The following is a 23,227-nucleotide window of genomic DNA, read 5'->3' as shown; positions in this document are numbered from 1 at the left end:
GTAAAAACGATTGAAAATAAATCAATACGATGACAAGTGAATAACTGTAACTTTTCAACGCTAATGAGCAGAATGTGCGCTATTAATGAAGTTAAATTTACAAAAATCACAAAGACAAAGGAGCTATGTACATATGTATAGCAAGCTCTTGACTATAAAAGAAAAATATCTGCCATAAACGGTTTGTCACACGCGCAAGCGCGTTCAATTGCATGTATGCAGATAAAATTAATCGCGAAATTCGGCAACGTTGCCTTACAACTGGTTTACCTAAGTCGCGCACCACTGTGCGGTCGCTAATATTTCAGCGCTGAGTAGTTGTCACTAATTAAATATTTATTTTAGCTATGCGTGCGTGAATGCGTTCGTGTTTTTATTTTTTTTTTTTTTTGTAGGCTATTTATTTAATTTCAGTTATTTTAGACATACATATTTATATTAAATCTTAAGTTGTAAATTGCCTATACATTCATGTAAATGTCAAATCTTGCATTGAAATTTATTTTAAAGCTCAAGTGCGCATCGACTTTGGCGGTAAATTAAAATTTGTTGGGCTTGGTTTTGATTGATCGCGCCAATTATCCGTTTAATACTTTTTAAATGCACTGTTAATGCGTATTCGTTGCACTCATTTTAATGCAAATGAAGTTTTTGAGCTCTTTCCAATACATGCTGTCATAAATATGTATTTTATGTTTGTTGTGTGCCGCGAATAAAGTTTAGAGGTGTAGGCCAGGTTTCTCTCATGTTTTGACTTGATTTTCTCTTCCAAAGAAAAGGTCCTCCTGCCCTAACTGCTAAGCAACTCTCTTTTTAGACAAGAGTTGTTGTTGCTTAGAGTTGTACCTCTGCTTATCAGGGAAACAATGGAAGGGTGCTTCTAGAATTTTTTTTTTATAAAATTCGGCTTGATAGTCATTTTTCTAAGCGCAAGCAACAGAAACAAGTTTAATTTGAACCGTTTTTTGTTTATTTTTTTTTTGCTTTGAATTTGATTGAAATTTTTGAGCTGTAATGCTCACACATTTGTTTGTATGAGGGAATAAAAATAATTGCCGCTGTTGCATACACGCATTGTTTGAGGGGTGAGGAGGAATGTGATACCAGTACTACTTTTTAAATTAGTTTAATTACCTTTTAAGCATTTTTTCAATGTCATGCAAGCCACGCGTAACTGAACGAAGGTTTTTGCAACTAATTTGTAGTTATGTCCATATATATATATGTCTATGTGGAATGTATGTAGTTATTAATGCTTTCTAGGTGCAGTCTCAATAAAATAATTATATGAAAAAAAAGGTGACAAGAAATCTGGCTCAGTTCAGTGTTTTCAAACATTAGCATGCTCAACCATGACAAAAACGTTATTCTTTAAAAAAAAAAATAAGGTCTTAGCAATTTTCGCATCCTTTAGGAATTTTAGTAAATCCTAGGTAGCAATTAAATGGTTTTAAGACCGGTGTAATAGCTTCTGCATAGACGAAGATGGAAATTTGGCAACAGACGTCCAGAGTTCATTTGAGATATGGACGGAACATTTCTTAATGCTTTTGCGTGGCGACGCAGGTGTCTCGCTTGATGAAGAATAACCCGAACCAATGTATAGAGATGAAGATCACGTTCATCCAGTCGACGAAGACGAGTTGAGAACAGCAATAAGGCGGCTTAAAAACAACATGGGCCCGAAGCCGACAATATACCGGCTGAGAGCTGTTCGAAACCGGCGGCTTACAAAATCCAGTCGACTCTAATGTGTGAAACACTGAAGCCCTTCACGAACCAACTTATTGCAGTGTGGCTTCAGACCTGGTTAATCCACTATTGACCAGATTTTCGCAGCACATCAAATCCCGGCGAAGACACTAGAGATGCAAATCCGCACACAGCATCTTTTTGTAGATTTTTTAGCCGCTTTTGATAGCTTGAAGGGAAATTGCCTGTACGACACCATGCCTAAATTTCGAATACCTGGAAAACTAGTACATGCTGTTACGTAATGTGACTTGAGCTATTACGGCTATGTAGAGTACACTTGAGCACAACCTTCAGCTCCGTTAAAATTTGGAAGGACCCCTCTGCGATGTTTGAGACCAAACAAGGTTTTAGACTAAGCAAATTTTTCAATCTGATGCTGGAAAGCGTAATAAGAGCTGCCAATATGAATCGCAGTGAAACCATATATGTATAGCAAAAGAATGCTGCTGGCGTATGCAGATGATATCTATATCGCCGGTCTGCTACTTAGTGACGTAAGCGCAACATTTTCTAGATTAGAAAAAAAACTAAAGAGATTGGTCTAGCAGTGAACGAGAGCAAGCCAAATAACTTCCTTTGGAGTAATAACTTTGAAGTAGTGAAGCACTTTGTCTGCATAAACTCTATCAACAACGTCAGCTTGAAAATCCAGAGAATAGGTGTTATTTTGGGCTCGGCAGGCAAAAGCAAATCCTCTCTCGACGAATAAAAATCAAGCTCTACAAGTCTCCCATCATCTCACCCCATGTGAGAAGGTTTTAGTTGCTTTCGAGAGAACTATCCTACGCAAGATCTACGAACGAGTTCGCTTGGGCGATGGATGCAGAAGAAGACGGAATGATGAACTGTATGAGCTTTTGAACTACACGGACATATTTATCAAAATATTGATTTATTCTCTAAACGATTGAGGTCTCTCATACGGTAAAAACTAAGTTCGGAACATGATTTTGTGTATATTTTGTGTGACCTCGGCCTTATGATGCTCCACATACTGTCCTTGCTGGCATTAATTTCCCGGGATATGAGTTTCTCTTTGAGAAGCAGATTCTCAACGGCTTTAATGGGGTTTTGTGGAGGCCAGCCGGATTTACCTCAGTCGACTATTCTACCAGTCTACCTGAATAATTTCACGGTACAATACGAAAAATGTCGGTTGATTTTAAGGCTGATTACTGAGAATAGGTGTCTCACAGTCGTGTACCTAAACATTTGCTGGTACTAAGTACTTACATACATATATTTTGAGCTACACAAAATATATATTTTAGTTTTTCGAACAACCGAAAGACTTCCCAATTTACCACCACGAATGCGTATAATAGAAATATTGCAAATGTGGCAGTTGTATTCTCGATGAATTCGCGCTGAATAACTCATTAAACCCTCAGTTCCGTGGCAGCTAAAATCGATTAACTCAAACCATCTCTAATTATGTGAACAAAAAAAAATGAGCAAAAACTCATGCAATACACTGCATACTCGTATACACACACACACATATACATAGGTATGTAATTATAGACATGCCCAGGTACTCTCCCTTAAAGCTGCGCTTCATTCCTACCAGCAAATTTTAATTTGATAACCCCTTTGAACAATTCCAAAGCCGAACGATGTCCTTAACGCTCAAAACATAGCTTGGCATGCAATTTTACAGACAGTGAGTGAGTGTGAGTGTGTGTGTGAAGCCTTTGAGGAAATTAATTGCAAAATCATGCAAAAATGAGCTGGCTATGAAGGGTTGTGTTAGAAAAAAATTTCATTAATTAGTTCGAATGGCGGTGCTAATAAAAAAAATATGAATAATCAACCCAAAATGCAACAAAGAACAAATGTTGAGTGTACAATAGGGTGGTCCAAAAACAGTAAAGTCGGAATTGTAATGTTCTTACCCCCTACGATTGTTCTATATCGAAAAAAGTATACCTCCATTTTTTTATTTTGAAATCAAAAAATATTTAGTTGCGATCACCCTAGTGTACAAACGTGTATGCATTTGCTTGATAATTTTCATTGCTCTTCTTTCTTACTTTGATTTTTTTTCAATAAAAATTTTGCGTGCTGTTAATAAGTAATATTTTTGTTTTACTTTCTTTTGGTCTTACTGACTTTGTTTTTATTATTGTTGCTTGTTTTTGTTGTTGTTGCAAATGCGCCTTCACATCCCGTGCGTGTTCAATTGGGGAGTTTTTGCAAACGTTTATGGCGGCAGACTTTTTGTTGTTGTTTTCATTATTATTATTGTTGCTCGATATCATTTGTTCTAGTAGTAGCCAGTTGTAGATGTTTTTTTTTTATTGTTGTGCGCTAATTTAACAAAATTATGCTGCGCGTTTGACGCTCGACGTTATTATCCTGCCAGCCACGGCGGCTAAAAAGTCCTTGGCATGGCGCGCTTCCTGCTGTCTAAATATGTTGCATGCAACCAAGCTGCCCCCGATCCACACACCAACGTAATGTTGTACCTAAGTACTTTGGCATGTAATGAATCATAAAATATGAAAATGCCAAGAGTACTTACAAACTGGCGAAGTGGAGCTGTATGGTTGGGAGAAAGAAGAGCGCGTCTATGATGGCGGTGCGAGTGGTTGCTTGGTGGGGTGCACATTTTAAATTTAGAATTTTAAATTAAATGCAAATACGAGCGCTTAATGCGAATATGCGAGCTCATTATGTATGTGGTGTTTGCGAGAAGCAAGCGCCCAAAATGCACACATATATGTAAGTTGAGCGTAGGGGAGGGGAGAGGGGTAAGCGTCATTTATTGCTTTGGGTGTGGTGATCAAAAGCCGCTGTCGTCGGCAAATGTGAAAGGGTTGAACTTCAGCTCCCTCCCTCCCCCCCAGTTCTTTAAGGGTTGCATGGCGTGTGTGCTTATTATTTGTTTTTGTTTTTGTTGTTTTTAATATTGTTATTACTTTTCTGCATTCATCTAATTAATGTTGTTGTTATTGATGTGGCTGGCTTTGTTGTGATCGCTGCGTGCTCATGTGTAACACGCGAGCTTCCTACATTCTTTCGTCCGCCCACACTTGGCCAGCGAGCGTGCGCGCGCTCTTTCCTTTTCTGTGCTGCGTGAGTGTACGACGCTATTAACTTTTTCCACATTCGTAATATCCTTTCGCTTTGCATGCGTTAATCTCGTGTGCTTTTAATGAATGAATTTATACTTACGCAAGTATGTACATATGTATGTATATGTAAATAGGTGTGAGCATTCGTATGTATGTGCTGTATTGTAACAGTCAAATTATATTGCATTCTATGAAGGATAAAAAGGACATTTGGCAGTTTAATGGGAATTGCACTCCGTGGCGAATGTTCTTATGTCAGATGTATAACTAGTGACCTTAAAAATTCGTGCGTAAAATTTTATACATTTTGCACTGAGATTTTACGAGGTTCAACAATCTTTTTTTCTAAAGCACTGCGATTTTATATTTGGTCAGGTTTGACCTGCAAAAGGACTGAGTTGACCATAACTTGACTTGTTTGTGAAATTTTAAATCTGTTGAGGATAATTAAGACAACTTGACTAATCCGGTGAATGCAACTTTCTCAACAGACTTCATTTAGAGTCTAACCACCTGGGTTTCAATCGATCAGTGTATGGAGAGAATCTTCTCCTTTAGCATAGAATTATGGCTTTGTAAGCCTAATAAGTTCATTTGACCACCTCTGGCTTATCTCCCGTATCCTCCGCGTCAGAGATGTCGTAGGGCACTTGGCAGAGCCTCTGTCCTGCGTAGGGTGCGCAGCGGTATCCTACAGAAGAGCTTCTCTAACTAGATGTTTGTCGTCGAAGAGGAGCTGCTAAGCTTACTACGATGCACTCATGTCATGATAAAAGTTTCTAGACACTGTATATGATCTTATTTAGGGGGACCTAAAGTTAGTCACAAATTGGACTGCTAGATAAGGTTAGGTTGGGTTAGGTTAGGTTAGAGTGGTTGCTCCAGACAAGGAAAAACTTGGTCAATTAAGAGAATGTCCTTTGTGGTGCCACGAAAAACTTAAGGGAGGCCATTAATTCAGTCGGCGAATCGCAGCGAGTCGACTACAAAATTTCCAAAGCGGCTAATTTCGATACCTGAGTGCTCAGGGTTAGTTAAGAACTGCGAGCCAAAATGTTTCTATTTTAGCCTCGCGAGAGCTGCGCGTTCTACAAGATATTTCTGAGATGATTCCATCTCATCTTCCTCTTGACAGCTGAAACAAAATGGATCAATTTTAATTCCTAGTCTTGCCGTGTGAGTATCAATCGCACAATGGCCTGTCAGAACTCCCACCAATAGCGAGTGCTGAGGCTTTGCAAGTGTAAGGAGCTCCAGAAGGATCTGGGAATAGGGCATGTCCTACAGTTAGCGCTCGATGAGTTTATACGAGGCCTAACCGTCCAAGAGTGTACCACAGGAGGACGTCAAGTTGCTGCATATCTGCTGATATCGTTTCGAGGGTACCTTTCCTTGCCAGGTCATCAGCCGCGCAGTTTCCCGAGATGTCACTGTGACCCAAACAAGTCTTATTAAGAAGTACTCCGAAGCGATTGGCAGAGAGGTCAGGCATATCCTTACAGATTTCGAGGGCATCATCATAGCGTTCAGGGCCCTAATGGCCGCCTGCTTGTCCATGTATATGCAAACCTTCCTAACTGACGTCAGAAATTATAGCAGAGAGTTTGCCGCTTCTTTTATGGCAGCTATTTCTGCTTCAAAGACACTGCAGCAGAACAGAACACAGTTTTGATAGAGAGATCCCGACTGAAGACACCTCCAGCAACCCTGCCTCTATCCGTCCGTGTTAGCTAAGGGCTTTCTGTTAAACATGGAAAGACGGAGGGCATCTTGTTCATCAGGAGTGTGCTATGCTCTCTGACAGGGACAATTATTTGTTCGTGAGCTTAGACAGGAGCTACTAGAGACCAAATATTGAGGAGTTAGTTGGTTGGTTGGTTGCAATGCTTCCCAGTTTTTGTCTTGGATTCAATTAGCGCGTGTTTACACTCTTTTAATATTTATTGTCTATGTACATTCTAGGTTGCTTGGTCAAACCATTTTCCTAATTAATTTATCAATTTTGCTTATGTTAGCTCTTGATAGATCGGTTAGTCCCAATATTCGATGGACCTGGAGATTCAGAAACGAAATGATGGATACTTTCTTCGCTATCTTCTAGCTGACAGCTGCGATAGACCATATTATGGGGTAGTATAATTTCTGTCGCTTGTTTGCCTAGGCGCCAACGTCCCGTGCTAAGGTCCTCATCCTATTGTAATCAGGCCATAGTTTTCTCGATGTCTTACGAGTGTGTGGATCTGACCACCTACTTCTAGCTGGTTCAGGAAAATTGAAAGTAATATCTATTTGGATTATTCCCAGAGCACAGTTCCCAGCACAGTTACATCGCTTCGGGCTCGTTGAAACCAGCTCCAGCCTTCGAAAATTTAACAGCCTTCGCATTGCCTTCTATGCCCCTATGTCCGAATGCCCAGACAAGAGCGACAATAGGTGACTGAAACGCTGAGCGCTGTACCTACCATTTTGCATTCCCTAACTAACTTGGATTTGGTAACCGGTGATGCATTTGCTAATAGCGCCGCGTTGGTGTCAGAATATATTGTTGCTTTACTCGGTCCTTCCTACATTCTTTTCTGGATGGGAATAACACTTGCATCTTACAGCTGGGGTCTAGATTACCTACTATATAATCTGTCGATTTACCTAATTGCATTTCAGTTATAGTCGATCCATGTCCAAAGTGTCTAGTCATCCAGAGGCGTGAGTCTCTGAGTTTGACCGCCGATTTCATAGCCATTTATTTCAGATGAAGATCGATGGGGATCAGGTTGAGATCAGGGCAAGATCTTACTGCATCTGTTACTCCTACGTTTGGTGCCTTTTGTATGCTTCTTATTTTGCTGATATTATATTGTTTGCCGAGTTTGGGCCACCAGACCAGAGCGCCGTATATTGGATTGGTCTTATGATCGCTATACATAACAAGTTAGGTTTTAATCGGCAGTTTCTGCTGAAGATATTCCGACGAGTGTAGTATGCTGGGTAAGCTTTCTGCCTACGAAATTCGATATATCGTAGTCTTCTACGCCATAATGCTAGGATGTAATAGTTTCTCCTTCCAACCGCTATATGAGCACTTGGCAATCTTTGGAAGATCCTTTTCTGCACACATCTCTTCAAGGGGTGAACGGTAAAGTGGCAGCCTCTAAAATAGAGGTCCAGTGAAAATATTGCTGGATAAATCGATGTCAGATGTTGGAGCTTCATTTTATACTCGGATTACTCCCAATTCAGGCTGGTTTAGATTCCAGTGCAAAGTGACATTGCTCAAAACCGTATGACTTACGAATGGGAATATATTTTATGCACACATTCGTTGATAATTCTACTGTCAGTCTTAAAACGACGTGCTGTGAAGACTTTTCGACACTTCGGTTTGAAATCGTCTAGATTTTGACTCAAATTAAAACTTCTTAATTTGATGAAAAACATTTTTGCCTGTATGCATTTCAAATGCGCTTTCGAAGTTTTCACATAAAATATTTGCATTCATTACCAGTTTGCAGCAATCATTTGCTGCTTCCTTGTTCCACATTTACTTGCACGGCTAATTAATATTTTGTTGCCTTAACAATGCAATTTCTCATGCAAGTCATCTACAAATCTACGATTAGATATTTATGTATGTTTGTATGTATACATAAGCCGTATGTACATATGTATATGCAGGCCATAAATCGGCTATTCATGTATTGTAATTGCCATGTTGCGCTATGATTATTAATGTCAGCATACAAACACTCTCCCATACATACTTACACACTGCCTAACTAGGCACATTTGTGCTGACATATGTATCTAAAAAAAAAATTAATTACATACACACACATTCATATGGACATATGTAGATACATATGTATGTGGTATGGTGTGTCCCAACTACTAAAAAGTTGCTCTACTTCCTGCGCAAAGCTTAAATTATTGTTGTGCCAATAAATGCAAACATACTGGCACACACGCACACACACACACACACAGAGACACTCGCTCTTGCAATCTAATACTCTCAAGCACATGCAAGTTGGCTATCGATCGTTGACGTCGTTTAATAACGACTTATCATAATACAACAGCAACAACAACAACCACGAGACCATGCCAAGATGGCCAATAATAACTACAAAAATTAGTGCTGATCACCGCAAATACATGTTTAAACACATACTTACATTCATGCAATGTGCAACATGCAACAACAGCAACATCGTTCGATGGCCAATATAATCAGTGCGCTTACGAGTAAATTACATACAGTCGAGCACTCCGATGGCTATAGAGACTCTGCAACATGTTGCTGATCAACATTCGCTTTGCTGCAGCATAAAGCATTTCATTTTATACGCCTGTCCTGTCCTGTCCTGCCCTGCCTTCCTCTACATTTTGCCTCCTTCCTCTGCGGGTACGCCAACATGAACCTCCATATCCATAACCATGTCCACTTAATAGAACCGGTATAATTATTGTTTGGCTACAAACTAAGTTTTCCCCACATTTCACCGCCGCGGTGTTGCGTCGCCTTTTTACACAAAATTGCAATTAGAATATGAAAAGATGTGGCAGTGACGGAGCTAAGGCGTTGTGGTTGTTGTTGTTTTTGTTGTGTTAAACTTTGTTGCAACAACTTTCCAATTGTAGGAAATTAATCATTTAAGTATTGCAAAAATAAACACTATAATAAAAACAAAGATTTTAGACATAATCACTTTTGCAGAAATATGTTTAACGGGTTTTTCTTCATATAGAGGGGGAACTCTAATGCAGAGTACTTGAATTTGGTTCACGTAGATTACCACTAAATGATAGGACTGGTGTATATGCAAATGGAATAAGTAAATTAGATAGCATGTATCCTCTTATAGACTAACGGGACAAAGTTAGGCTGAAAGGCCAAAGAAAAGGCTCGCAATAAAAAAACAGTATCGGTAGTGGTTTAACGAAATGCCAAAAACTTAGATCTTAGAACTTGGAACGTCTCAAAATTAGACCACGGTCACGACGCAGACGTAAAAGCACAGAGTAAAAGCACTCTCTTATAGCTACTGACTTAGATAAATACCACATAGCTCTCTCAAGTAAAGCTCTCCCAAACTGAAAATATTAAATGTGAGACGATGTGAGTCAGCCCAAAACTGTGTGGGTTAGTATATAAATACGTATATTATATTTACATACACATGCACAGTAAAGGCAGAGAGAGCTCTTGTAAAGCTTGACAAACCTCTTGAGGCAAGTAAGGCATATGGCGGTGATGGGCACTGCTCTCTCAAGCCCTCTCTAGAGCTTAGATCTCCGCTTGTAAGTCACTGCAGTTGTTCGATGGACGAAACGGTTCTTCGAGTAGATACCGGCTCCGGTCTCCCTTGTTCCGTCTTTGAACCGTCAGCGTAGATACATATCCCCCCTCTGCTACTGGCGCTCCTACATCCAATTCTTGCCTGGTCGGGAACTTAATGGGTGTATTCGTGTTGAAGTCCCAAATAGGCGGAATGTAATCAGTGATGGCTTCTGTGTCGGCTTTAATTGCATTGAGCTAGCCACTTTATTTCATTCAATATTTCTGCATGCCCAAAATTAGTTGTGCAGCGGTTGTAAACGAAATATCATGTTAAGCACTTCCTGAGTTGCGCTACTCACTGGCCCTCCATCCCTCCCTCCACAATACTAAGGATCCGTGGGTTGAAATTGGTCTGATGACTGTGGTTTTCATCCCATAGATGACGTACATCATAGTGTCATTGCTTTCCAAAGGTCCTTTTGCATGTGTAGTAAGCTGCTAGAGATTTCTTGGCTCTCTCCTCTAAATCCATTTTCCGATTCAACTTGGATTTCAGAATAATTCCAAGCTATTTTGCCTCCGAGGAGAGTTTTAAAGTAGTTTATCTTAATTTCGGTAGAGAAAAAGTGGGTACTTTTGCTGTCCTTGTAAACAATACCAGTTTGTCTTGGAGGGGTTTACCCCGAATCCATTCTGGTTGGCCCACTTAGAGATAGTACTAGTGCCCTCTCAATTAGTTCACTTATGGTGTCAGGAATTTGCCAGTAATGGCTATCACTAAATTGTCGGCGTAGGTCCCCTAGTTTAAAAAATCCCCAGAATTTAGTTCACCACCAGGAGCCGGAGAAGAAGGGATAGTACGTCCCCTGGTGCTTTTCCTTCTCACAGATTTCTGCCTATGGTAGCGTTGATTATTCTGTTCTTGAGCATGGAGTCAATCCATGCCACCCTAGGACGCTGAATGCCGTGCTCAGAGAGTGTCTTGCTTATCGCATTCGTTCGGACATTATTGAAGGCCCCTTCAATATCCTGGAAGACGGCAAGGGTGTATTCCTTAAGTTCCAGCGATTTTTCAATAGTGCCTACCACTTCGTGAAGCGCGCTTTCAACAGATCTACCTTAGCGGTAAGCGTGTTGAGCTGTGTTCATTGTGTGAATACTAATACTTTCCTTAATTTGCAGATCGATTAGTCTCTCCACTGTTTTTAGTATGGGCGATTAAAGACTTATGGGTTCTGAAGTCCTTTGACTGTGAGTGATTTAACTTTCTAGATTTTGGGAACTCTTAACGTATCTCCATTCTTTCGGTACATATTCGCTATACTCCGGGTTGTACCTTCAATTTATTTCAAATTTTAATTACTTGTGCATGTTTTAATGCTCTCACAAATTTTTATTCCCACTGTGTTCTAAATACCAAAAAGGAAGCTCTAAAAAACTATTCATCGAGGCAATAAAACATACTCACATTCAATAAATGCAACAACAAAAGCAGCATTATGATTGCAAGCAAACAAAATTATGTTCATGTCAACGCCAATCTGCTTGGACTGAGAAGCGATGGCAATGCCGCCAGAACTAATGGTCTGATTATGGCAACTAACCATAACTTACAGGCTCTCACTATAGCATTTAACGTAGAAGCTTGAAGAGACGACAGCGTTGATCCGGATTAACTCGAACTTAATCCGGATCAACTGCAGTTAATTCCCGAGTTGATCCGGATCAACGCTGTCGTCTGTTTATGCTTTAACTTAATGCCACGTCGAATCTGCTTCATTTTGGTTTCCTAAGTTCTACGTTCCGTTAAGTTAAGTTAAGTTGCCATAATCAGGCTTTTACGCGCATGCAAGGATTGCAGGCAGTACGGTGAACAACAATGAGCATTTGAGCCGAGTTGATACGAATGCAACAGCCCACTCGGCAGTGACATCTACAATGAATAAAGGCAGTTCATGAGTGGGTGGATAAGCAGTAGCGAAAACGGTGACGACGATTGTTTGGTCAACAGCGCAGCAAAGCCAGTCCAAATTGTACTCGGCTGGCTGATCGGGAGCATATGCACGTGCAGCCGAAGGGTTACCATACTAATTTCATATATGAATGTTTGTAGGTATGTATGGAAGCCAGCTGCAATGCGGGCGTCGATATCGACGTCGTCCTTTTCGTCCCCATCATTTCCGTCGTTTTCACGTTGAAGACGCCAGCAGATTGCAAGGAATGCAAACGACACAAGCAGACGGACGTACGGACAAACATGCAAACAGCACTTCGATTAAGTGACGACGAAAGCGCCGGGGCCTGCAAGGATAATGTGAAATTATGAGCAGACAAAGCAGCCAAAGTGGCATTGAAGAAGCAGAGAACAGAAAGAAGAATGTGGTAGAGTAGACAAAAGCGGGCGTAGAATAGGCTGAAAGTATGAGTGAGGGTGGGCTAAATGAGAGGCGGCAGTTGCTCGAGCAAAATGAACCGAATTACAAAAGTGTATAGGCAGTGTGTGGACACATTAACCATACGAGCTGGCATGCTGACTCACACATATAAATATGTAGTTGATTACACTTATTTGAGTACACATATGCTTAAAACCTACATACACTAGAAGCCGGTATGTGAATTTATTCTGCAAATTTAGAGGTGTTTTCACTGGCGAGCATAAGAAAATTGTTGTTGGTGTCTATATCGTTTTCCTTAATAAAAGTTGTTATTATTGTTGCATTTTGTCATTAGTTTATTCGTATACTTTATGCTCTTTAAGCAGGTTTGGCAGTGCGCTTGGTGTGCGCGGGTGTCATGGGCTACGAATTCGTGGAGTGCATTTGCATTTCAACAAAGTAGTCAACTCTGCACGGGCAAGCCATGGCTATACATAGTTTGCGGTCGACTCCTGAATGTTGTCGTCGGCTAGCCCATTAGCAGCACAAATACCAGCAAACAGGAACAACAACACATACAACGAAAGTATTGCTGCCCAGTTGAAAATAAGTAATTTAGAAAATTAAGGATTAGACACAATTTTAGTATGCGAGTGGGTGCGGCGAAGCAGGTTGTGATAAAATTTATGAAGGAACTTCCCATTTTAAGGCAGTTGTAGTAGATTGCAGAAATATCGATTTTTGATTTGCATGCAAGTATGCAATTAAAAATGGAAGAGCGCACATAATTTGGAGAATTGTGTAAGAAGAGATATCTTAAATAATTTACGTTTAATATTATTGAGGGTTTTCGAAAGACGATCTGTGGCTATTGAGGTTTTGTGTTTTAAGTCGCTAGGCACTATTTGGTAAGTACATAAGTGGCAAGTAAACGTCTTTCTGGCGGTCCCAGAGCATAAGTTAATTTTATTTCTTATTCTTGAGCATTGTTTTGAGTGGAGAACTTAACATGAAAGACGCTCGGAAATTTAACAGATCGGCAGTAAGAGTTTTTGTCGTTGCTCCAACGATGGCGAACGCCAAAGAGTTCATTCTGCAGAGGCTACTGTGCGCTGTCTGTATTGGAGTCCAGGCCGCGAGTTGACTCAAATCACTGGGGCCACGGTTCTTTAACAGTCTGGCAGATAAAACTTAAGTCGACTACTTCCTCGATTATTATTTTTCATTTCGTCTTAAACAAATTTCGGCTAGTAACATTTGGTTCATCCTGCTACTTACTCACCACAGAGCACAGGTAATTGCAATGGATAACTATGGGGCATATTAACAGTCAAAATAAGGTCGTAACTAAAGCCAATTTTCGGAAAAAAAAAATTTGTGGAATATCTGCCAAAAAAAGCTATAACTAACTTTATTTCGACAACGAATATGCCCCATGTATCCGATTGGATGCGTGTGACTTCAATTCGCGCTCTCCTACCCGCACTGCGAAGCCTTTCACGCTGTAAACTTAACACTAATTCAGTAAAAGTCTCTAAATCTTAACATTCAGCTTAACATTTCAATAAGGACTCTAGACAACTAGAACGCGTAAAAACAGCACAGGGTTCATACTATGTACTTAAAAAAAAATATACTTAAATTTTTAACAACAAAAAATGTTAAGCATGCAATTAAAAGTTATTTTAAAAAAACTTAAAAAGAGAGTCATGGATATTGCCTAAATTTTTTTTTATATATGTTGCCCCTTAATAAACCGTAATCAAGTAATTTGTAATAAAAAACATCTCTTGTTCGTTCCTGTGCCTAAAATGCCTAGTCACTCTTCTCCAAGAAAAAAAAAAATTCTGCAAAATATTTAAGCCATTCAAAATTATCCACTTAAGGTGGCTTAAGCAGATTTCCTTTAGTTTCGAGCATTTGAAAAACTGCACTCACATACAACTACATGCATATTTACGTGCACGCAGTGCCTAGACTCTCAAACAGCAAACCTTACACTTCATATGCCAGTTGGTCTCTGTTCGCGCCTATCTGGCATCTCTTGTACTTGTTTAGTATAAACTACTCCTGGCAACTCTGACATCCTCGCTGTCAAAGCCAACTTCCTTTTTTCGCTCTCTCAAATAAATGGATTTGACATAATCGAACGTGTTTGGTTTTTTCTTATCGAAAGGAATCCGCTTTTAAACGTTTATTAAAACTCGCGAACGCTATTAAGCGTTAACATAAACTGGTCCTTCAACCCGGATCGCATTATATTTTCATTCAAATTCGCAAAGCCGCCTATATTTAATAAATTTATTCCGCGCTGACATTTGCAATATGTCATCTCTTAAAATTCGTGACTCCGCGTTAAATGCAATCAAACGCTACTTACAATCTAGCAAAGTGGATGCTCTATCGGTGGACACCGAGGTAATATCTACTTATCTTCAATTGCTTGAAGAGCAGTGGACTCGCTTTTGCGAAGCACAGCAGGAAGTGGAGCTGTCGTGTGGGGATGAGAACGCTTCCATGGAGGAGCAGTCACGCATACAAGGAGAGGAGTGGTATAGCACCGCCAAGGCTAATTTAAAACGCCTGTTATCAGCTCAAAAGCAGCCATCGCATCAAACTTCCGTAAAGGTAGCGCCTACGCCCACGCCACTTCCTAAACTGCAGTTGCCGTCGTTTAATGGCGACCCCACTCAATGGTTGTCTTTTCACGATGCTTTTTGCTCACTCGTTAATGCGAATGCGAATTTGTCGAACGGACAAAAATTGCATTATCTTCGGAATTGTTTGAAAGGAGAAGCATTAGATTTGGTGAGCAGCTTAGCGGTGTGTGACAGCAATTATAATGAGGCTTGGGACTTATTGACCGCGAGGTACAAAGTCATGCGAGTCATGGTGGACAGCCACATCAAAGCGCTATCATCAATTGAGAAGGCAACCAAAGATACAGCTAAAGCAATCAAACACGTATTAAATGCTATCCTTCAGCACGTTGGTGCACTGCGCGCACTCGGGCGTCCAGTTGAATTTTGGGACGATTGGCTCATTCATTTAACCGTATCCAAGTTAGCATACGAAACCCGCAAGCAATGGGAGCTATCGCTTGTGATAGATGATCTACCATCCTTCACCGCTCTTCGAGAGTTTCTCGAAACTCGTGCACGTTCATTAGAGATGGTGCCACAAGTAAGCGCTAGCACAAAAACAACAAAGAACGTTCTTCACACGGCATGCAGTCAGTCGGCAACACGCGACCATACATCGGCCGCTACAAAAGTGTTGCATTGTGCTCATTGCAACGGTGATCATAAAATCTACACTTGTCCGCAGTTCAGCCAACTCGACTCAAAGGGTAGATTATCCGCTGTCAACGGGCTAGGCGCATGTGTAAATTGTCTCAGCAAAGGGCACGTTCTCTCTAAATGCCGCAGCGCATCTTCGTGTCGTATATGTCAACACCGCCACCACACCTTACTTCATGCAAACTTCCCCAACCAAACCGCAACACCTGCTAGCAGTTCAACCGGCCAGCCCGTCAACGTCACCTCACACCACGCTGACGCTGATCGTGTCATTTTGCTGGCAACCGCCGAGATTGTGGTACAAGACTACGCTGGTCGTTGGCAACCCGCCCGAGCTCTGCTTGACAACGGATCGCATGCTTCATTCGTCACCGAGGCGTGCGTCCAACGCCTACGCATCCCCAGAACACCATCATCCGCTTTCGTTACGGGGATTGGATCACTACAAGGAGGTCGTACAAAGGGTGAGGTTACACTATGCGTATCGCCGCGAACCCTGGATACCAAATTTCAAGTGAGTACACTTATCTTACCAACAATAACTAACGATCTCCCCACAACTCCTGTACCGACGTCCTCATGGCCGCATCTCACCGGCTTACCACTAGCTGACTTACATTTCTCAAAGCCTGGTCCAGTAGACATTTTAATCGGCATGGACGAAATGGAAAAAATTCTACTCAGTGGTCTGCGTAAAGGTGAACAGGGTACCCCAATGGCACAAAATACCGCGTTCGGTTGGGTACTGTTTGGGAACGCGACTAATTTGCAACGGCCACCTTTGACAGTATCGACTTTACATTGCGATACGCAGCTAACCCAACTTATAAACAAATTTTGGGAACTCGAAGAGTTGCCCCCTCGAAGGTTTTATACACCAGAAGAATCGTTTTGCGAAAAGCTCTTCGACGAAACAACCGAGCGGGCAGAAGACGGGCGTTATATTGTGCGTTTACCATTAAAGACAGACGTCGTGATCGGTGAGTCGAGAGCCGCAGCAGTTCGAGCCTTACTCCGCATGGAAAAAAGGTTTTCCACTAACAAACACCTTCGCCAGGAGTACAGTAAGTTTATGCAAGAACTTATTGACATGGGGCACATGGAGTTAGCCGAGCCAGCAACAACCAACGTATATTACATGCCACACCATGCGGTATTAAAGAACACAAGCGAAACGACTAAACTCAGAGTCGTGTTCAACGCATCTATGAGGACATCATCAGGTAACTCCTTAAACGACGCTCTCATGGTAGGCCCGCAGTTGCAGCAAGACCTCTTCTCTGTCCTGACTCGCTTTCGTACTCACCGCTTTGGTATCATTGCTGACGTCGAAAAAATGTACCGGCAGGTTTACGTGGCTAAGCAAGACACCGATTATCAGCGCATAGTGTGGCGAGAGAACCCTTCACAGCCAATGTCTGACTATCGTCTCTTAAGAGTCACTTATGGAGTCGCCTCAGCTTCGCACCTGGCAGTGAAGTCACTACAACAAGCCGCGCTCAACGCGACCAACACAAGTAAAAGAGTTGTCGAGGTTGTAAAGTCAGACTTTTACATGGACGACTTATTAACCGGCGCAGATACGATTCGTGAACTTACTGTACTTCAAAAAGACGTATCCAGCGCGCTTTCTCAAAGCGGTTTCGAGCTACGAAAGTGGGCAACAAATTGTCAGACGCTGAGGGAGCTGATACCACATGCATCCAAACAAATTTCACACCTTTTAGCCGATGGAGATGAAATTCGCACTCTAGGTACTACATGGCACACAAACAACGATTGGCTTTCTATAGCAGTTAATCAAGAAGCTCTTCCAAGCAAACTTACGAAACGTACCTTTCTTTCTGACTCGAGCAAAATCTTCGATCCTCTGGGTTTAATCGCGCCATGTACCATTCGTTCAAAAATTTGGTTGCAAAGGGTTTGGCGCTTAAACGTGGACTGGGACGAGCCGGTACCATCAGACGTTGCCAAGGACTGGTTGACTCATCGCAGTGAGTTGTCGAAACTCTCATCGTTGAAACTAAATCGCTGGTTGGGAACTAGCACTGTTTCAGATTCCGAATTCCACGTTTTCACCGATGCTTCGGAAGTCGCTTATGCAGCCGCTCTATACTGTCGCACTCAAGTCCCAGATGGTAAGGTTAAAGTCATACTAGTTGCAGCAAAAACGAAGGTAGCGCCTCTAAAAACCACATCGCTGCCGCGTTTGGAGCTTTGTGCAGCACATCTAGGTGCAAAGCTGGTGCGGCAAGTCCAGTCAAGTTTGAACCACTCAATCGGCAAGTTGTACGCATGGACGGACTCCATGGTTGCGTTGGCGTGGCTACAAAGCAATCCAAGTCGCTGGGCTGTGTTTGTTGCCAATCGCGTCGCCGATGTACAGGAAGTTTTACCGGCCTCACATTGGAGACATGTAGCCTCAGAGCACAATCCTGCTGATTGCGCATCGAGAGGTATTACACCATCACAGCTTCTTGCGCATCCCTTGTGGTGGCATGGGCCACCTTGGCTACGGGAGGGCAATAGTCATTGGCTGATATCCGCACAAAAGCATACCACAGAGCTCGAGTTAAAATCAAAGAAGACCGTTGCGAATCTAACACAAACCGCTGACGAATGGGACCTGTTGACCAAATATCATTCATTTGACAAACTTAAACGCATAACCGCTTATCTATTGCGCTTCGCCAACAACGCACGCATCACCGCTTCACAGTCTGGTGCAGGGGCACTAAACACGGGCTGTTTAACTTGTGCCGAGATACGAAGTGCCGAAGTAGCATTGGTAAAGTATACCCAGTTTAATTGTTTCGAACAAGAAATCTATAATTGCAGGTTTAACAAACCTGTACCGATGCGAAGCAGCCTAGCACGATTGCAACCGTTTCTAGACTCAAAGGGTATTCTACGTGTAGGAGGCCGCATCAAAAACGCCGTGATTTCAGACGATGTCAAGCATCCTATAATATTGCCGAAGAAATCGCCGCTTGCTAAGGTAATCGCTGCTGAGATACACATCACAACATTGCACGGTGGACCGCAGATAATGCAGGCCGTACTTCAACGGCGGTTTTGGGTACCCGGTATTCGAAACCTTGTTCGTGGAGTATATCGCCATTGCACGCGTTGCAGACGACTGAGCTGCAAGCCAATACAGCAACTCATGGCTGACTTACCCGCAAGCCGCGTCACCGCTACGCGTTGCTTCCTACATAGTGCGGTCGATTTTGCTGGTCCTTATGCCTTGAAATTCACGCATGGAAGAGGTGCTAAATCCACGAAGGCGTACATCTGCTCATTTATATGTATGAGTACTGGCGCAATGCATCTCGAGCTGGCTGGGGACCTCTCTTCAATCACCTTTATTGCCGCCTTTAAACGTTTTACCAACAGAAGAGGCTACTGTCAGCACATTTACTCCGACAACGGCACTAACTTCGTGGGTGCAGAGAAGGAGCTGCGGATCGCATACGAACGCTGCATCAATGACGACAAGGTGTCAACATATTTTGCCGACGCTCAAACTACCTGGCATTTCAACCCCCCGAGCGCCCCACACATGGGTGGCTTTTGGGAGGCTGGTATAAAACGCGTTAAGTACCATCTCAAACGAGCACTGGGCCCTTCGCATTTAACTTACGAAGAGTTTGCAACAGTATTAACTGAGGTCGAAGCCTGCGTAAATTCGCGTCCTATCTGCTGCATCCCTACCGAAGTAAACGACTTGGAGGTCCTCACACCAGGGCACTTCATAGTCGGCGAACCACTAAAGGCGCTTCCCGACCCTGACGTTGAAGTCTTTAAAGGCACTATTTTTCAACGTTGGCAATTAATCGCATCAATCCGGCAGCATTTCTGGAAACGATGGCGGGACGAATACCTTGTCAGACTTCAACAACGCTCAAAGTGGTTACGCTCAACAGCGAATTTGCAGAAAGACGACGTAGTAGTTATACGTGACGGTAACGCGCCTCCCACTAAATGGAAACTTGGCCGCGTACTTGGCATCCATCCGGGCTCAGATGATCGAGTTCGAGTCGTAAATTTAAAAACATCCGAAGGGGAACTATTGAGACCTGTCGCTAAGCTATCGTTGCTACCAACAAAGACCGACATTTTTTCCATATAATTTTATGTATTGAAACCACTTGAATTGAAATTGTAATAATTTGAACAGTCGTTCAAGGCGGCCGGCATGTTCGCGCCTATCTGGCATCTCTTGTACTTGTTTAGTATAAACTACTCCTGGCAACTCTGACATCCTCGCTGTCAAAGCCAACTTCCTTTTTTCGCTCTCTCAAATAAATGGATTTGACATAATCGAACGTGTTTGGTTTTTTCTTATCGAAAGGAATCCGCTTTTAAACGTTTATTAAAACTCGCGAACGCTATTAAGCGTTAACAGTCTCTATGTTGTTTCACTGCATTGTTTTTTGTAATTTTTTTATTGCATTTGCTCCACTTGAACTCATTTCCAACAACTGCCACATGCGCATTTACAAGCTTGTATGTACATACATACCTATGTAGTCGTTTACAGTGGGTAGTATTTTTGTGTGCGTAGGTGTGAAAGCCTTTTCGAACAGCTGTTCAACTGACCACTCTCAATTATTCACCAACAACAACAAACGCAAATAAATATGTAGACAACAAAACTCTTATCACTCTCTACAACAATGCAAATGCAGTGATTGTTTATTGTTGTAAGCAGTGTTGCCAAGCTACATATTTGGAAGTGTGTCTGGAAAATATTCGAGGAAAGAAATAAAGCATGTGATTACAGAGCTTTATAAACATACAATTTAATATTGTTGTGAGGAATTTTTTGGCTAAATTAAAGAAGGCTTAACTTTTAGTTTCGATTTTAAGTTGTTTAATTTTGTATTAAATAGTTTGGGAGCTTTATCCCGCCCTAAGCAGCCAATCCACGGCGACCTTTTTCTGTATCACTAGTCTCCACCGAGCTAATCGTATCGCTGAATTGGTCGTCATTTTGGTGTTCGGGTATCTTATCCATTCCCTGTGTATATGATTTAATTTTTTTTTACCTCTGACCGTTGCTTTCTTTTTTTCCGCATTCATTCCTTTACTCTTCTTCTCTTTCTCGTCCATTTTTGGCTATCGATTTTTACACTTCATCCCAGTTTTCCCTACAGACTTTTTCTTATCTTCCTTAACTTTGCCGTTTCTTCATTTGCATTTTCTATTTCCCTTGACTGCGTTCACCTTCTTAGCGTTCGCTGTGGACATTCGAATGCTTTCGGAATGCATTTCGGTTGCGACTCGCATTGCTGGTGTGTGTAACATCTATAAGTATCTATGTATTTACATATGTGTGTAAATGCATATACTCGACTTCTCAATAAATGTAGTATGTATTCGTTGTTGCCTCACTTCCTTTCAACTTGAACCCCTCCCCCTAACTCACAAATGATAATTAATGAAATTAATGCCTGAGTGTGAGTTTAAGTGCACAAAATATTCGATAATGTTTGCATAAAATGTAAATTCTAAAATATGTGAGCATTAAGTAAGACAGCTTTGGGTTGAGTGCATAGAGTGGGAGGAGGCCGAAATGAGCGAAAAAGAGGTTCTAGAGGGCTGAATGCCACAGTAACAAGCAGAGCGGGCAAGCGATTGTTGGAGGCGAAATTTCATGTACACCCAGAAAAAGGTTTAGTTATAATAACCAAGATTTGGTTATAGTGATCAAGTGGCATAGTTGGATATGGCGAAATAAATATATAGTTCACGAAAGTCTGCAATTTACTTAAGACTTCTAGTTGGGACAAATGTATATTTGTTAATAATTACAAAACGACTACCTTGATTGGACAATATTGTAGTTGAATAAAATCATTGTTGAGCAAATATAAACAATGCTTTGGTTGATACAAGTTTCCAATTGATTTTGTGAACTTGCTGTAGACTTGAATCAGCTAACCGTTTATTATTAGGAAAAAAGTTTCAGTTTGACACAAATAAAAATTTACTCGATGTTTGTTGTGTTTACTTTCTTCTTTTATTTGCATATATTAAGCATAAAAATACGTACATATTTAAATAAGTTAGTTACTAAAGTAAATAATACATATGTATATGTTGGTATGAATTTCCAAAAAAAAACGATGAAACAGGAACAGTCGTACGAAAACCCAGGTCAATATCTGCTGGAAGTATACTGCTTTGCTTTTTCCTTAGCTAAATAGACACTTTCAAATTATAATTCACGTGAATTATATATCCACTGAAAAACCCCGGTTGGCATCAAACTTTATATTTTTAATTAAACTTTAAACTATGCGCGCACCGAAACAACTCGCGATGATAGCAAAACTGAAACTGAGGCAAACAAGTATGGGCATGTCATAGCACACATGGCGCAGCGATCGACATGCCATAGCTTACTGAGCGCTCTGGGACCACATGCGTGTTTCACCCATATACGAACAGCGGTAGCGGAGCAATGATTTCCACGCACAATGCAATGGTCGGCATACTAGCACATTCAAACGATTCAATAAGTGGGACTGTGTGCATTGCTCAGCTGGCGCTCTTCGTATGTGCTCAGAGAGCGCTCAGCATTATTTAGGGGTGGCTCACAAGCATGAATATGTTCCACTCTCAAACCAAATCGTGGTTGCCTCAACTAAGATTTGGTAACTATGACTAAACCACGTGTTGAAAGAAAGCTTATCTGCATTAGCAGAGCTTAATAACATCCTTTTATGAACCATACGTTAAGTTGAATGGAATTTGTAGAAATATGCTTCAAAGAAATATTTATTAGTATTAACCAAACCCTTCAACTAAATTAACGATTTGTTACAACCTAGATGAATATTAGAAGCTTTAATATATTTAGTTATAATTACCAATCGATGGTAATAGTTCCCAATCCTTGGTAACAGTTCCCAAATATTGTCAAAATTCGGGAACTAAATATCTTTAGTTGTCGAAACTAATCCTTTTTCTCAGTGTAGCAGTGCGGACAAATGCACTCATGCAAATCACACAGACGCCCATTCATACATTCATACATACATATGTACATACGTGTGTATATAAAGTATGTACAGTTAACATTTGAAACTTTTTGTGCGAAGGTGGCAAAGTTTGCAAAATATATGTATTTGCATTCTGCATTTATCGGACTAAGCTCGGTGCGCGCGCGGCTGGGCGGGCGAGTCTTTGCTGAGGTAAGTGTAAGTAAGGCGAAGACTTCGTAATGAGACTATGGCATGCACACATTAATTTATCTATATGTGTATGCGTAGGTATGGACGTATGTATTTGTAAGTGTTTGCAGGCTTTTAGGGGCAAATAATGTGCAAATCAGGTTCAATTTGGGTGTGCTCATTCGTGCAAGGAGCGCCGCTGTGGGCTTGCGTTTAATGCAAATGTGTGTTAAATACATATGTGAATGTATGTATGACT

General features: G+C 41.3%; 2 protein-coding genes across 5 annotated transcripts in view; both read left to right on the top strand.

Annotated features, from left to right (window-relative positions):
- The window catches only part of LOC118744327 (pneumococcal serine-rich repeat protein), a 211,003-nt gene that overhangs the window by 47,445 nt on the left and 140,331 nt on the right, over nucleotides 1-23,227 (top strand). The gene's annotated exons all lie outside the window — the stretch shown is intronic.
- On the top strand, nucleotides 14,814-19,919 carry LOC118745221. Its single transcript, XM_036478746.1, has one exon. The coding sequence runs from the start codon at nucleotides 14,814-14,816 to the stop codon at nucleotides 19,917-19,919; it is 5,106 nt and encodes a 1,701-aa protein (XP_036334639.1).

This window comes from Rhagoletis pomonella, unplaced genomic scaffold (assembly GCF_013731165.1).
Source record: "Rhagoletis pomonella isolate Grant_MI unplaced genomic scaffold, Rhpom_1.0 Rhpom_scaffold_00008, whole genome shotgun sequence".
Classification (NCBI taxonomy): Eukaryota; Metazoa; Arthropoda; class Insecta; order Diptera; family Tephritidae; genus Rhagoletis; species Rhagoletis pomonella.
This window is presented reverse-complemented; position numbering and strand designations above follow the sequence as displayed.